The sequence below is a fragment of the Labeo rohita genome, chromosome 4, assembly GCF_022985175.1.
Source record: "Labeo rohita strain BAU-BD-2019 chromosome 4, IGBB_LRoh.1.0, whole genome shotgun sequence".
In the NCBI taxonomy this organism is placed as follows: domain Eukaryota; kingdom Metazoa; phylum Chordata; class Actinopteri; order Cypriniformes; family Cyprinidae; genus Labeo; species Labeo rohita.
In genome coordinates, this window is record NC_066872.1 from 41,960,293 (window position 1) to 41,978,062 (window position 17,770).

The 17,770-nt window shown below is 40.0% G+C and overlaps 1 protein-coding gene across 2 annotated transcripts; it reads right to left on the reverse strand.

Moving 5' to 3' along the window:
• Positions 1-563: 563 nt before the first annotated feature.
• On the reverse strand, positions 564-11,516 carry LOC127164432 (leucine-rich repeat neuronal protein 3). Of its 2 annotated transcripts, none has more exons than XM_051108391.1 (2): positions 11,194-11,516; positions 564-4,137 (listed from the first exon to the last, which is right to left on the reverse strand). In XM_051108391.1, exon 2 carries the CDS (start codon positions 3,798-3,800, stop codon positions 1,680-1,682), a length of 2,121 nt encoding a protein of 706 aa, XP_050964348.1. In that variant the 5' UTR covers positions 3,801-4,137; positions 11,194-11,516; the 3' UTR covers positions 564-1,679. The 2 variants fall into 2 exon arrangements, with proteins under 2 accessions (XP_050964348.1, XP_050964347.1); XM_051108390.1 differs by having other exon boundaries at positions 564-4,141.
• Positions 11,517-17,770: the final 6,254 nt, after the last annotated feature.

Below are 17,770 nucleotides of genomic sequence, written 5' to 3' on the forward strand. Positions count from 1 at the left end.
CCTTGTGTTTGACTGATAGCCGGCCTCTAAAAGGCCTGTCTGCACTGCTGAAAGCCTCGCTGATGTACGAGCACGCCTGTCTGACAAATCCTCTGTGTCAGTCAGTGGCTGACGAGCATTCATCATGTTTGTAATTTTTTGGGTTGTAAGTCTGTGCTGGATCTTAAATGGAGCAAATACAGTGTGATTCTTCGCAGCTGATTCGGTTGTCTTAGACTTGAAGCAGGCAGTCCCCTCTTTATGGCACTAGAAGAAAATAAACAACCCGGTTGTTTTAGTCGAATTTGACTCGTTTTGTGAAACAAAAGATGTTTGAGCTGTAATTTCATTTCTGCCACATGTTCCACGTTGACTTGTTTTTGTAGGCTTGACTGTGTCCATTCCTATTCACTTTCATTGCACAGGTAGGAGCACCTTGGAGATTCTGCTAACCTTCTTTAGTGTGGGTTTGGAGCAACATGAGAACTTTCAATTCTGGATGAACTATTCCTTCAAGACACGTTCGTTAATCACGGTAAGGCTTTTCCCCAGAACCTAGATCAGTAAACATCCTGATTCCAACATGAGAAGAAAAAAAAACGCTGACATTTATTTAGTTTTTTACATTACCTTAAGCACATTGGTCTGATTTGGACTAATGTGCTTAGGGTAGAACAGACAGCACAGTCAATATAAAAATGGCTTTTTCACACTCAAAGCAAGGACGCAATGCTTTTAAACCATGTTTATGCTAAAAATACTCATATAGTATTTGCACAAATTTGCATGTGAGGCTGGAATCATGGCTCTGTTCTCCAGGGATCTCTCAGGAAACCATTAGAAGTAACATTCAAAAGTGTTTTTGTCTCGTCTTAAGATTCAGGAGTAGGCACTTACCCTGTCGTGATCAACCTTCTTGCAATTTATGTCTGAGAGATGCTTTTAAAGTGTCTGCATTCAACAACATCCAGTCCTGATTGTAATATAATCAAATATAATATATATTTACGTATATAGATTCCTTAAGATGTACATTTGTGTTTTATTCAGCAAATGTGTGGTCTTGTTACGTAGGTTAGGTACCTTTCATACTGTAAGTAATTCACACTTGTTTACTGCCTGGCTACTGCACAGAAGATACCTGTTACATTTCTGGATAGAATATATAACAATTTTTAGGCATGAAAAGACAGATCTGCTTTTAAATAGAAAAACGACATATTTCATCAAAAGTTCACATCATAATCACCGTAATCTTCTATTCTACTGGATTTCCTTCTCAACAAACAGTCGGGTCTCTAACACGCCTATGGTTGTCGTACAGCACAGACGGTATTGCTTGGGACCACAAGGACTGTTCCACTACTCTTTACACATTTAACAGTCAGGTATGAGAAACAACACCTTCCTGATGTCTTAATATCATCTGATTTCAGTGAATGGCCTAGAAATATCGCACTGCGTGTTTTCGCAGCAAGTCTCTACCTCTCGCTAGTTACCACTGTTCCATTGCCACTTGCCACATCTGACAGCTCATGATGAGGGGCTATAGAGCTAGGTATAGATTTTTAGACATCCCTTCCATTTGAATTTGATGTCTGTTTCAAGGCAAAAAGATAAACGGCAAGCTGGAACGGGATGTTCTCCGCTCTTGCCTTGTCAATTTGCTTGTAGTTTTTGTGGTCCTCTGCATGTGTGGCTTAAAATGCATTGTCCAACACATTTATGACTGTGGCTTTCACCTCAACAGCAGCTGGCATTCCTTTCCCAGAAATCCAGAGCCTTGTAAAGGGAGACTGCTGGCTGGTCTCAGACACCAGAGCCATTTTGGAAGGGTATCGCTTCAGTTCTCCATAAATGCAGTGGTTCCTCATAAAGACATAAATCAGAAAGCAGGCCACTGAGATCACAATGAAAAGCAGAGCAAAAGCAGCCATCAGCGCCATGTCCCACCTCTCGGAGTCCTTTGCGGCTTGTTCTAATCCTTTAGTTAGAACACTGACACACTTGGTGTCGTGTTTATGATGGATGCTGTGAATGTCCACGCACACTTTGTACTTTGTAGCAGGGTTGAGGCGTGTGAGATTATATACAGTCACATCAGATGGCACCCTAGCTGTGAACGCCACAGTGGGATGGTTTGCGGTGGGCATTGTATACCACTTAATGTTTGGCGCCAGGCTCCCGTGAGAGGCATTCCAGGATATCAGCACAGAGTTGGTCTGTACAGTTTCGATGTTGACATTCAGTGAGTCATTGACAAGTTGTGGGAAGTATCCATTTACCTCCACTGAGACAGATTTCAGGTCTGCCCCGACAAGATTGTGTGCCACACATGTGTACAATCCAGCCTCGCTCTCAGTGATATCATAAATATCAAGAGTGCCTTCAGGGTGCATGTAGAATCTCTCGGAAACAGCATTTGGGATGACCCTTCTCCCAGACGGAGTCACCCAGTAAATATCTGGCTCAGGTTCAGCGAAGGCACGGCAGTGAAGAGACACCGATCTCCCATTTTCCACACTGATTTGTGTGGGGAGGCTTTCTGAAGAGATGAGAGGCAGGCAGATCTCCATCATCTCTCGAAAGTGAACCTGCCGCACATGCTGACCTTCGTACTCCGGAGGTTCCACGCAGAACAGGGAATCAGGCTCCATGAAGCGAATGTTTGTCTTGTTCATGTTCATCCACCGTACAACGCAGTCACAGCGGATAGGGTTAGAGTGCATGCTAACCTCCCGAAGATTTGGGAGGGACTCCACCGTGATCCTGTGGAGGGCACTTAAAGCATTCCCATTTAGCATTAGAGTTTCCAGCCTCGGCAGCCTGTAGAAAGCATTCGGATGTATGTAGGAAAGTTTGGGGTTGTTGGTGGCTTCGATTTTGGTCAGTTCTGGGAGGTTGTTGAGGGCGAAACTATCAATGGACACCAACTCAGGCATGCTGTTAATGCCCAGCTCCTTAAGATGGAGCATGTCCACAAAGTCGCCCCTTTGAATTCGCCCAATGGGGTTCTTATTAAGATCCAAAAACTTGAGGCTCTTGAGGTGCTTGAGAGCACCATGGGGTACCTTAGGGAACGTATTATCATAGAATGAGATACTCTCCAGATTGTCAAGGCCCTGAAGTGAATCATCTGGTATCTGTGACAGGTTCATTCTAGTAAGAACCAGGCTGCGAAGGTTTCTCAGAGGCTTGAAGTTCATTTCCTGAATAGAGAGGACAGGATTTTCCCCGATCATTAGAATTTCCAAATTTGGCAAGGGCTCAAACCATTCGCTTTTTATACTCTGAAGCCGATTGGAGTTGAGGTGGAGTCTCAGCAAGCTCTGAAGGCCACGAAAAGCCTCGGGAGAAATGAACGAGATGAGGTTGTGATTCAGGTAGAGCTCCTGAAGGTTGGTCAGTTGAGAAAGGCTGTTGTCTGGTAGGGTACATATCCAGTTTTCCTCCATGTGTAGGGATAAGAGTTGAGGGAGGTGGCCGATGTTGACATCACTTATTGATGACAGGTTATTTTGTGAGAGATCAATTTCAGTGATGTTTGGCAGGTAATCCAAAGGGCGCTCAATCTTAGCAATGTTGTTGGTCTGCAGTAAAACGACTTGTGTATCAGATGGCAATCTCAAGGGAAGGTCAAAAAGTCCCAGGTCATTACAGTCAACAGTGGGAGCCTCCATATAGACAGAGCTAGGGGAAAACCAGGGTCTAATCTCACATACGCAAAGTTTGGGACAACTGACTCTCTCTTCTGCAGCAAGAACCAAGGTAGTCACTGCAAGTCCCACTAGCAAATAATCCACAAATGATATGTCCTTCATATTGGCACAGTTCCCACCAGTAAGTAGTTGGTCCTTGAAGATTCTGTGGCAGAAGCACTTCACTTCAAAAATAATCAACCATTTGTGGTGATCACTTGAATTCAACAGAGGGCCTTCCCTAGGCCCTGACTGATGTGCTGTCAACAGATGCAAAGTCCCGTCGCCAAGTCTCCCGTAATTCAGATTGAAGGTGGTGCATGAAATTTTACTGGTTCAGCAGATAAAGGTAAAAAGGTCACCATTAAACCTCAGGTGGCGGCGGTTTCAGCTAGGCAGATGCAAGGTCGTTCATTTCATTTAATACTACAGATGATGCCATCATCAGCCTAATCCACTTCTACCTGAAGAAAATAAGAAGAAAGAGATGAAAAATATTAGCATATAATTACCGGAAAAATGCAAGGGCATCACTAAGGCAAGACAGGCATGCTGACATTTACAAAAGCCACATTAAAGCACTCTGATGTCTGCTGACATTTTATTCAGCAGTACCTTGCACGCTAAGCCTTTGACATGCGGATATGGGTGTCCTTCACCTTAGATATTATTTTGGGATTCTGGAACTGAAGTTCCCTGAAATGTGTGAATTATGAAGCTTAGTGTGTTTGACTTGTAGGCATTAATATTGCTGCTTATTTTTCAAGGGGCTAGATTCCCCAGACGCAACTCACTGTGATGAAATGTTATAGCCATGTACACAAAACATTCTCACTACTCTGCACTTCCGTGAAAACAATACAATTGGGCTTTAAACAACATATACTTTAAATATTTTAACGACACGTTGAGTCTTAACATTATTTTTAAATACCAATTTGTTATTTTTCCACTGTTAAAAGCAACTATCCTTGTTGTTCTATGCAGAATACCAAAGAAAAATCTGCAATTCTATGAGAGCTCTCCACATCACCAGGGTTACTATGGAAAGAGCCATAGCCAGAATGCAAGCGAGCAAGACAGACAGAAAGAAAAAGGAGACTGTTCCATCACCCTATCATCCCTCTTTTCAACTTCAGTGCCTAAGGAAGGTGGTGAGGAATGAGGATACCACGGAAAGTCTTCAGTAAGCTTTACAGACGGAGAAACCCAGAGTTCATCCCTCAAGGCTCTGTGGAGGTGAGAGTGTGTTTTTTGGTTGAGTAATTGAGGGGGCGAAATGTGTGATTTTCCAAGGCAACAAGATTCTTCATTAATCCAAGAACACTCAGAAAAGGCTTCAATACAGGGACCTTTATGATGAATAATATTTGCAGCAGAATCTATTTGAAATGATGATATACAGGGCCTTCTCCAGATCAGGTGATCTTACTGCGTCTGATCTGTTAATATCTCTCCATGTACACTGAACTACACCGACTCATCCCATGGACAACGAACGGCAAATTGTTAATAAGCCTAGCAGATAACGAGTGCTTTTAAATTTAGGGGTTTATTGCACCTCATAGGTGTGCTGAAACCGCTCTCACGGCGGTTGGAAAATGGATGCTTGACAATACTTGTGTCAGCCATAAATACTGGAAAATGCATCTAGTTTTCCTGACTGACACGAATGGCCTATTTTCCTGACGTGTTAAATGGAGCACTGCTCCTACAGCACCTGCATGTTCTCTCTAGTAGTGCAGGTTCACTACTAATGCAGTGCGTAGGCATGCTTGTCTTTTGACAGCATAGCGTTGATGTGCAATAAATGAAACCGCGGTTTGTTTTTCTTCTAATCTTTCTAGTCTCTTCTTCCGTGATAGTTTTGGATCCCTGATTTTTCTAGAATTAGAAGATAGGGAACTGCATTTAGGATGCATTTAGAAGAACTGTGTTGACAGTCCACATACAGTATTTCTTGATCCTTCTTTCCATTTTCTGTTGTGCAGGATTGGTTTTTATCACCTTGCCCTTTTAGACAAGGTTATGTTTTTGATGCAGGGCCAGAGTTTCCGTGTTCAGTGATTTCACATTGTGAACGGGACCATTTAACAATGCACAATAAAGGCGTAGTTCAATGGGGCATGAATAATTTGGCACCGCTATGAGTGTGTTAAATCAAGGTTTCCGCAGTCAACAGCATCATCTCCAACTGTTAGATTTCTGTACATTATTTCAGAATGCAATTATTCAGCTACCGCTTAAAAAGGAACTAAAACTGCGTAGCACAGGCATCGTTATTGCATACATGTTGTGAAGTGAGAAAAAAATCAAATAACTTTTTAGTCATTTTAAGACTACAGAATCGATACACTATCTTCTAGAAATAACCCTGTTAGAGCCCTAGTTTCTGCGATGGTAAATAATGTCTTTTTTTCTGGGTAATGGCTGGCTCATGATCGTGTTCTGGAGGCTGTTTCTGTTAGAGTATCTACAAAAAACACTCCCAGGAGAGGAGGCACACTAATGCAACTAAACCTGTATTAACCTCCACTGACTCTGTAACAGCAATAAAGGTATGGCGCGCCCATTAAAAACTCCAGTCAAAGACAAATGAAGGAAATTAGGCTTAACCCAGTTAAGTGTAGGTGAGAACGTACAAACGTAAGGACGTGGAACAACACTGTGGCTCACAGAGCTTAAGTGGCAATACCTTGCATAGTGTGCCACGCATTCAGAGACAGAGAGAAATGTAACTAATACCAGAGAAAATGGAATTTCAAGATGGATGCCTCTAATCACCGTCCTGATGTACTGCAGAGTCAGTCAACGAAATTGGAGAGAAGAGTAGTCAGAGAAACGCTCCCCACCATTATTTGCCAGACCTGATATCACAGAGCCAGCATCACCTTGATTGGGCCTGTAAAATATAGGGGCATGTTTGAATAAATGTGTCTGGTGGGCAGAAGGCCTACTGACCCTGGGAAGTAACTCTGGCTGAACGGTGGCAGCTCGGATCCTGTGTTTGCTTTAGGCCGAGTTGTTTGAGATAGGCTGTAAATCTTGGGCTGGGGACTGATTACTAAGTTTGAGGTCCTTTTAAACCCCAAGTTAGCACCTCTGCAGATTGGAAAATAGCTGCAGCAACTCTTGTAAACTAGGGATGCGTCTACATTAATGCACATTGAGCACACTTTTCTGAAAATAGCAAATAATGCATTTTGATTTGATGATGTTTTATTCCTTACAGGTCCCAAACCACCACAGCTTACATAAGTGATTGAAATATATATATGATGCCAGATTTAGCTGTAGGCTTTCTTTTTCAGTTAAACTTCTGTCATACAGATCGCATGTACAGAATGTAGGGCAGAGGTGCAATTGCTTCCTGTAGAAATAGCCCTTTTGTGTCATAGAGATGGTTCAGAGGGAATATTGTTCAAATGATCTCGAGAATTTTTCTCGCTCATTCACACAAATGTCTGCAGAAAGACACCGCTGCTCTTGCACCCATGCTTTCTCTCCTCTTGGTGTTTCACTTAAGCTCGTATTTCTCCCTTTTTCTCTTCACATGCTCTGCGCACGCTGTTCTCTCAGGCCTGGAGAAGAAGACGCAAAGGGCCTAGCTGCCAGCTAGTTTGCATAGGCCTCTCAGTGGGTGGCATAGTCTGTTTCCCAGCTCCTCCCGCTGCCCTGTACTTCATTGATTTGCCATTACACTATTTTCAAGGTAAGGGAAGAGTCCATTAAACAGGCTTTGCTATGCAATGTGTGTGCATAATGAAGTTTCCAGTGCAATGCTCAAGGAACGTTTCCCTTTGCACCTGCTCCTGTGTGCTCGCAAAATCAGCACCGAGTCGACGGTTAATGCAGAATCAATGTTCCAAATTAACCGACGGACCCCACAGGTTTCAGCTTTTCCACTGCCGTTGTTTGTTTCCCTCATTGAATTCAAGTGTACATGAACCATTTTAGTATTTTACTGATTGTTTGATGCTGATTTGCTCTTTTAGGAAAATCTAATTCGTACCGACATAAATTAACTCGATGGCAATTCCTGAAGGAAATGTCAGTGCTTGCAAAACGGAAAAAGAACAGTGGTGATGTTGCAGACAAGCACAGGTTTTAAGATTTGGTTCTGTGTAAATGAAATGCCACATCAGAGGCACTTTTGCTGTTGTCATGACACTCAGTGTGCGTCTTATTTTATTAATTATTTACCTTCTCTCTGCTGAGTACGAGACCTCACGCTCAACGCAACACTTTCTTTGCACTGTAAGAGCGACTTTAAACTCTACAGTAGATCCAAGGACCAAAATACCAATTGCTATTCCAATCGCAAATATTACAATGTCAGATTTTGAATGGTAAACATCAGTGACCTTTCTTTCAGTTTTAATATTTCTTCAACAATTGAAAAGTGAAAAGAGGCCTATTAATACAGTTCTGCCATGCAAGCACTAATTAAATGTAAGCGAAAAAGCATGCTATTTGAGGCCAAAAGGTTTGTAAACCAGTAGGGGCTACTATTTACAGGTAGTTGCTACATTACCCATCAAGGACCAATAAAGTGTCTCTTTATCTCTCATTCCTATTATTGACCCCATTCTAAGCCAGTCTTCACTGGAAGGGATTATTGTACATTCTCTTTTAGTTTTAAGAGAGTTTTCCAGCATTTTCCCTTAAGGTTCTGAATGTGCTCCTAAGAAAATTCTGACGTATATCGATGCAACCACAGAGACATGTAACACTGCTATTTGCTCTAACATGCATACCCCAGCCTGAGGAAAATGGGAAGAATAATTGCATCACTAAACTACACTATATATGAAGAACCCAATTATGAAAACCAATAAAATCCCCCCAGGGTACAAATACAGCATTTCACTCTAATTGGGCCTGATTGATTGAAAGTGTGTTCCCAACAGCAAGTGTCAGTCGATCTATCTGTGTAGCAGTGCATGGTTTATTGTATTCTAAACATCTCTAGCTTGACTGTTTAGACATAATGAGATCCCAGTTCTCCCAGTATGCGCTCTATACCGCACCGGATGCCTCTACTACAGGTATCAGTCTAATCTAAGAACAGATGGAGAGCACAGCAGTGCTTCTCAGATGGTTCTGCTCTGTTTACTCGTGAAAACACAGATAGCATATGCTGCTATCATATTCTCTTATTAAAGTCTATATTTTGAAACAGAACTAGTCGAAGCGTTTGCAACAATGAGAGAACGTGGAGTGTGGTGACCTTTTCAAATGATGGAGATTGGGGAGGAGACATTAAAGCTAGTTTACCCTGCCTTAGATTTTTTTTTCACCTCTTTTTGTATTAGACATGATGAGTGCAACATATATTTGACCCTGGACCACAAAACCAGTCTTAAGTAGCACAGGTAAATTTGTAGCAATAGCCAAAAATAGACTGCGTGGGTCAGAATTATTGATTTTTCTTTTATGCCAAAAATCATTAGGATATTAAAAAAAGATCACGTTCCATTAAGATATTTTGTAAAATTCCTACCGTAAATATATGAAAACCTGATTTTTGATTAGTAATATGCATTGCTAAGAAATTCATTTAGACAACTTTAAAGGTGATTTTCTCTCTCTCTCTCTCTCTCTCTCTCTATATATATATATATATTTTTTTTTTTTTTTTTTTTTGCATCCTTAGATTCCAGTTTTTCAAAAAGTTGTATTTCATACATCAGTGGAAAGCTTGGTCTATAAATCAGATGGTGTATAAATCTCAATTTCAAAAAATTGACCCTTATGACTTGTTTTCTGATCCAGGGTCACATATATACCTCAAAATGTGCATTCATCATTTTTCTGCATGTTAAGATTAACATTTTCATTAATGCATCTGGCACATGCTTTTATCCAAAGCAGCCCACGGTGCAATCAAGGTATGCTTTCAATGGGAAATGAACCCATGATATTAGCGTGGCTAGCGTTATGCTCCGCCAGAACATGAAAGCATTTTAATCTTGCATTTGCTTGATGAAGTGTTAAGCTAATGAATCGCTGCACTCGCTATGTTTCAGCACTCACGTTGTGATGTTTTGTTGCGAAGCCCACACCAATTTGCACTGACAATGCAGGCTTGCATAAATTGGATTTCAAACCACACATCCACCACTGCATCGTGCTTTAAACTGTTTGGTATGACGCAACGATCAGAGAAAGCAATTTTCCAGCACCTCATCATACAAAGAGATACTGAAATCAGTTATACACTCCAGCGTGCTCACAGAAGCCGCGTCTGAGAGATCCTTAATATCAAGGGTTTTAGTTATTGTCTGTTAATTAGTGCAGCCATCAAGTGGCCCATGTGATTACATCTGTGATTAAGAATTACCCGCTCAGGTCTGAGTTTGGAGAGTTTGGCATGAAAGAGACTATAAGGACGCAAACTGGTTGGAGAGTAATGTGTGTCATTAAGCCGCACAAATTTTCGGTCAACATTTTTGCTTTGTAACGAGTCAGTGGCCTGCCGTCAGTGAGGGACAACAGGTAATGGCTGTCCCAGGCCTTGTGATTACAGTGGCCTCACTAAGGTCCTCTATGGGAAAGCCTACTCATTAGCCCAATCCTTCCATATTTTTCTCCCAGGCCCAAGACTTTTGCTTCTCAAACCTACTGATCTAACTGGTTTCTGCTTACTAGTAGAGGGTCATATATGAATATTTATGTGGATAAATGCACTTACTTGTTTTAACATAATTCTACTAATTTCATGCACTATCCTAAATATTTGCTACAATGATGCATGCATGCAAACACATGCTATTTGCAATCCGTGTTTTAGAAAGTATGATGCCAGTCTGCAACGATTCCTCAACGCCTCCGTCTACAAAGAGATGTGGGAGGCAAACTCGCTGCTTGTGTGATTAACAGCTGGGGTTAAAAAAAAGAAAAGAAAAAAGAAAATCATCATCTGCATAGGAGGTGTTGTGCTGTGGACGGTATAAATTAGGCTGAAGCAATGAATGCAGATCAGAGGAATGGATCAGAATCACAATGCCTCCTTTCAAAGCTATATACATTAATTTCACGATACTTACTGTACAGTGGATGCTCAAGGCGATTGCATTTGAAATGCATGTGCTATAGGGGTGCTGTAGAACATCTTGGACGGCAACAGGGTGATTTAAGGGAGATTGAGAACAGCCAGATGCAAGACTGCCTGTGGCTATCCGTCCAGGACGTGCCTTGTGTCCAAAAAATACGCATGCCAAGCTGGAGCACAGATTTCCTGTTGCTGCCGCTGATGCTGATGCACACATGTGTTTGTTCCCCGACCGCGACATCAGCAACAGGAATGCTGTGCTCCAGGTTGACATGCCCATTTATTCAACTACCTACGTGCTTGTTATCCATTTCCCTCCATTTCTGCTCCTTCACGGTCGTTTTGCAGTGGAAGAATGACTCTGACGCAACTTGAATGTGGATGCTCATGCAGTAAATACCGACTAAAATTAATATTTATGAACCAGATAGATGAGGTGGGTCGGAAAATGTTCAAACTTACCGTTTCAGCGTAAGTCATCCGGGTCGATAAAGCGACATGTATTCCGTTCATCTATAGCGCAGTGCTCCAGTGAGCGGGAAGCGCGCCACGCAAATGAAAATACGCGCGCTTGTTCTTCTTTTTAACGCAGATTAAAAAACAGCATTGGTTTGCGCTCCTAACGTTAAGATTTTGCCGTGCGAATGAGGCGAAATCCGCCAGGTGAGAGCCGTCTGGAAGCTTTTTAGAGTCCCTCGCACTGACAACCTCCTCCTTCCTCCGCGTTCAGAGGCGCATCTGCAGCCGCTCGTTCGCTTGTCACATTGACATGCCGCTGTCTGCCCAGCGGTCATTAATATCGGAACAGCCCCCGAGTCTCCAGAGATCAACCAATAGCGGCGGGGCGGAGAGAAATTCTCGCAGCTGATTGGCTGAACAGCCGCGTCTGTCAGACAAGAACCGTTGGAGAAATGAGGAGAGGCAGAAGGAAATGGATATATGTTGGTATTAATTTCTGATTGCGTCGTATTGTCAGGTTGGGTTTTTTTCTAGACGTTGTGTTTAAGAGTGACTGAGAGAGTGTGAGAGAACATATAGTGTGTTTATACAGTTTTAAAAACCACAAACTCAAGTTTACAGCTTAATATGAAGGCAAACAAAGGCTAGTTGTCACACTTGGGCACTCCAGTGAATACTTCTCAGGGTTGGTTTGTTCTTTAAAAGTTCATTCATTATCAAGAAGTGTGCTTTTTAAAATTATTGGTAACACTAGGGTTCATTACTTAACTACTTTAGTTAGCATGAACTAAGAATGAACAATACTTCTACAGCGCTGTATTACTTCTACAACCAATGTATTATTAATAACAAAAGTTGTGCTTGTTAGCATTAGTTAATGCACTGTGAATTAACATGAAATAAGACTGAACAGCTGTATTTTCATTAACTAACATTAACAAAGATGAATAAATATTGTAATAAGTGAATAGACTTAAAAACATTAGTAACAAGTGAAGGGAAATGGGTAAAATCCATAGAAAAAATTAGAAAATTCAAAAGGTAAAATCCAAAACGGGTAAAATCCAAAGAGAAAAAAAGTATTGTTGAGCCTTTGGATGTCAGAATTGAAATGCAAATCATTTTTATAGCATATTGCACTTTTAGAAATAAAGGTACCAAAGCTGTCACTGGGGTGGTACCTTTTCAAAAGGTACACTTTGTACCTGTTAGGTTTTAATATGTACCTTTAAGGTACCAAAATGAACTCTTTAGGAACAAACATGTACTTTTTGAAAGGTACCGCCCCAGTGACAGCTTTGGTACCTTTATTTCTGAGAGTGTGTTGTCAAAGATGCAATTTGAAGCTAAATGCAGGCATTTAAATGGACAGACTATGGATGAAACCTGCTATGATTACTCTGCTTTTAAAGCGTAAATTTGATTTAAACAATTTGTCTACATAATATTCACATATGCTGTTCATAGGGGACATATTATATTAGCTCTGCAGTTCCAGCATGAAATACTGTTTAAACCTATAACATTTTACATAATGTTTACCTACTTTATTTCACAATTCTGGCTTTTTTCATCACTAATGCAAGTTTATATTTGCTAGTTCGGTCTTTCGATTTTACACAACAATAGAAATGTTGTCAATTCTGAGGAAAAAACCTAGAAGTGTGGGTTATAATCTTATGATTCTGAGCCGAGGGGATTTTTTTTTTTTTACAGCGATAATAAAGTCAGAATTTTGAAATATAATCTCATATTTTTATTCTTTTATTCCATGACTTCCATAGACTGCCACTTTAAACTGTCATTTTCTGCCACCAGATAGGCTCCGCCCCCCCACAAAAACATCACCACTGTTTGCAAACACCAAATTGGTCTATTGTTCATTGTTAGTTCATGTTAGTTAAAACATTAACTAATGGAACCTTATTGTAAAGTGTTACCAAATTATTGTTAAACATTTTAAAAATATTCAAACTTGGGAAATCACAATGATGCTGCTATACTGTAAATTAGCGCACTTACTCTATGATACTGCTTAACTAATGACTGTTTTTATATTTTTATATCGTTGCAAGGTGTAACAACTTGACTTAAGGACCAGAAATGCCCACCAACCAGTATTTTGGGATGAAAAAAACAACCAGGAAGCAAAAGGTAGGCTTCCATGTATGCAGTTCCTTTGGTTCTTGTTTCAGGGACTCTGACAGAATACGTCCCTTTTGCGGTGACCCTGTTTTTAGGGATGAATTCACTGTGAAGGTGCTTTCCTGAAACGGACCTGTCTTGCTTTACAGCCCATGCACAGGTCCTTCACAGCTCACCCTCGGGACTGCACACACCTTGAGAAAACAGGGATATAACTCATAGTAAAACTCCCAATAGGGTCGGACACTGGACCAATTTTTTTTTCACATCTGGCATCAGGAGACAAGAAAAATGTGCATGTGCTATGAAAACATAAATCTGGGTTTTGGTTGATGTCAGCAAGTACCAGGTTTTTCATTAGTTTGTGACCCCATTTATAAAAAATTTAGAGGAATATTCAGAATTTGTGAGGTGGTTTCGTTGTGGCATTTTGCTGCATCTGTTTTCTGACAGACGAGGCCTTAGAGGGCAGTTCAGTTTATTGACTAGAGTTCCACAGTTATAAATATTTTTACAAGAAACTTAGAGAAGATGGTCTTACAGCCTCTGACAAAGACATAGAACCTGTAAAGTTTTCTGAAGAGCCTTTAACAAAAGTCATTTTAAAGCTACAAGCATTGATTCGGAAACCTCCATTATGGCCAATATACAGTACGTAGATGTACTGTGATTGCACAGTTGTAAATATTATTCAGCTGTATAAAACAAAATATGTTCATGTCAAATTGATTCAGTGCTTATCAACCATAAACTATCCATGCCACACTACACTGTAAAAAACAATTTGTTGAGACAACTTAAAATAATTTGTAACCTGGCTGCCTTCAAATTTTAAGTTCAGTCAACTCAAAAAAAGTTTATTCAACTTGAAATGTTAAATTATATATAAGTGACAACTTAGATATTTGAGTTAAATCAACTTAAAATTTTAAGGCAGCTAGGTTACTTACCCATCTGTAAAAGTTTAGCAAACACAAATATCTAAGTTGTCATTTAGTACAAGTTAACATTTTAAGTTGGCTGAACTTATTTTAGATGACTAAATTTAAAATTTCAAGACAGCAGGGTAACAAATTATTTTAAGCTGGCTCAACAAATTGTGTTTTTTTTATTTTTTACAGTGTACTCTTCCACCAAGTAATATTCTGCAAAAGCCCTAAGAAACCATGCATTTTTTAACTACGACTTCTTGAACTCATGTCACGAGTTGTTTTTTCTTGTTTTTTTCCTTGGTCTAGAGATGACAAAGACATATACCTATAGCACTGCATCATGGATGAGCAAATTTTTACTTTGTCCGAGGACTCACCCAAGCTGAAACAGCTCTGTGTCCTTCAGTAAAACACTGTTTCCAAATTAGTGTCCGGAGAGGGCTACAACTTTGTCACATACGGTGTATTGGATTTGAACATGTGGTCGGTTTCATTGCCAGCCGAAGGATGGCTGACAGATGCATTTTATGAAAATTTATTCACCCTCAGGCCATCAAACATGTAGATGGGAACATATTTGAACAAATTTAGCATTATATCACTTTTTCACCAATTGATCCTCTGCAATGAATGGGTGCCGTCAGAATGAGAGTCTGGTAAAAACATCACAAGAAACAAATCCATCACTGAGGCATTTTAACTTTAACAAAGCCCACCAACACATTTGTTTAGAACTGTTTTCACTTATAAACAGTGCTTGGTCTGTGCATATTTCTCTCCTGATTCAGGCAAGAGGATTTTTTCAATGGAGAAAGCAATGTTATGGATAGAGGATTCATATTTTAGCCAGAAACCTCAGTAGGAAGTTAATATAATGGATTTTTCTTACAAACGTGGAGCTTTTCACTTTACAAGATGTTCATTGATAAAACAGTGGAGTGGTGTTTTTATCAGCTGTTTGGACTCTCATTCTGATGGCACCCATTCACTGCAGAAGATCCACTGGTTCTGTTTCCACTTGTGGCTGAATAGAGAAATGGCAAGTGACACTTTTTTTCCCATGAGAAAAATAAGGTGAGATCACTAGAAAATGATGCATGACCACTTAGGGCTTCTGTATTTGAGATTTAATAAATAAGCTTTCCATTGATGTATAGTTTGTTAGGATAGGACAATATTTGGACGAGATACAGCTATTTAAAAATGTGGAATCTGAGGGTGCAAAAAAATCTAAACATTGAGAAAATCACCTTCAAAGTTGTCAAAATAAAGTCCTTAGCAATGCATATTACTACCGGTAATCAAAAATTAAGTTTTGAAATATTTACGGTAGGAAATTTACAAAGTATCTTCATGGAACATGATCTTTACTTAATATCCTAATGATTTTTGGCATAAAAGAAAAATCGATAATTTTGACCCACTCGATGTATTGTTGGCTATTGCTACAAATATACCTGTGCAAGACTGGTTTTGTGGTTCAGGGACACATTTAAATATAGAACATTTACCCTTATTACTTTAATAAATTAAAAATTGGTAAAAGCAATGCTTCATTGACAGATAATACATATGACATGAGCCACAGTCCCATTTCTCAATATCCACTGCATCAGCACATTGTTTTTCAGTTTGGTGGAGTTGCAGAAAAGCTGGACAAGTGACGCCGCGTAACGTGACAGTGGCATGCCAGCAGAGACGCATGAGTTGCCTGGGAATACGCCTCTCAAACTGTAGCAGTTTTTGCGGTATGGGTCTGTCTGTGCCTGCAGTGTAGCTAACAGGCTTCCCAGGTGGGGGTTTGTTTAGTTAAGACTGATGTAGAGACATCCTGCCACCAGCCAACCACACACAACATCTCACTCTCCTCATTAGGCCTCCACACTCCCATGATGCTCAAGTTACTTTGCCAAGTTAAAAAATAGCTCATTTTTGCTTCCAATGTACAACGGAATCAACGACTGTGGTTTTCTTGCTTGCCTTATTACTTTCTTTCTTTCTTACTTTTGTTCTTTTAGAAGCCAGGTGCACTGCAAAATTTATTTCACCTATTAAAAGCTGCATAATTTGTAAGTAAAAGAGTGAGAAAGGGAGATTTATTAGCCGGTGATTAGAAGCTTGTGTCAGCACACTGGCTAGCCCTGCAGTTTAGTTTATGTATCTCCAATCAGGCGCTCGACGCTTTTTAAACGTCCTTGTTAAAAGCGCAAACGTCCCATTATATCCAGCTTTCCTTTGTTAAAGTCAATATTATTAGTATTCTCACCAGTACCTGTGTAACACCATCTCTTCAAGCTTTGCTCTGAATGCTACAAAAGTTGACTGGATAAAAGGATAGATTTCTTTTTTGTTCCGAACAAAAAAGCAGAGCGAGACTGCGGTTTTAGCCGCGGGATGTTCAAGGGCCTCTCAGAGGAGTTCTGTTGTCTCCCCTAGTTGTTCTCACTGAGTTCCCAATAAAAGTGTCGAGGTTAACCTCGCTCATCTGAGCCCATCATGAGGTGAGGCTCCAAGAGAGAGCAGTGCCATACTGGAGCTTCGGTGCCAGTGAAATATGACTTCAGTGTTGGGAAAAGGGTGATGTACAATCGAAAATGAGACAGAAAAGAGAATAGAGAAGATGACGCTTCTCGTTGGAGGTGGCATCCTGGTTTTGTGGAAAAAATGGACAAGTGTGGCGACTGATCGATTGCACTGAGCTTGAGTTTCAGATCTCATTGCATACATAGACTTCAAAAGCTCAATAACAGATTCATGACAGGCTTTGGCTGTCCATTGTTGAAAACCTTTTTTGTGTGTGTGTGTGCATTTCTGTGCAACAGAGGCAGAATGATTTTGAAATTGAATCCTGGGATTTCCACCCAAGCCCGTAGCTAGAAAATCTAGGGCCCTTACTTCTTATTCAACCATTTGTAAGGCAGAGATATAGTACAGTACAGCTTGATGGGACGGTGCATGTTGAATTGTGCTTTGATAAAATGCCCTGTGCAGCTTATGTGCAGACGACCTGAGTTCATATCCAATATTAAATTTTAGGAAATTGAATATTACTCAGTATTTCTCACATCGCAGTTTTCTTTTGTCAATTCCTTTATGTCTTGATGGTTTTCATATATTTGCCCTTTGATTAGTTCCTTTATTTCTGCCTTTTGCTGTTAGCTCTGTCCTTTTGCTTCTTTTATATTTCTTCTCATTTTGTACAGTATGTCTTATCTCTCTTTCTAGCTGAATACTGGATATAGTAAAGTAGGCACAGATTGCATATAACTCAAATGTGATCTTTATTGATTAAAAAACTTTTTTTTAAATTTAAAAAACAATTCTTTTAAAACATTTTTACTATTTTTTAACAAAATACATTACAAAAAATAAAAAAAGTAGGCATAGATTGCATATAACTCAAATGTGATCTTTACTGATTAAATACCTTTTTTATTTAAAAAAAGATGTTTTAATTTTTTTACCATATTTGAACAAAATACATCACAAAAAATCAAAAGAAA

Excerpts from the sequence above, each read along its gene's own strand:
- LOC127164432 (XM_051108391.1), bottom strand. The coding sequence starts at position 3,800 with ATGAAGGACATATCATTTGTGGATTATTTGCTAGTGGGACTTGCAGTG.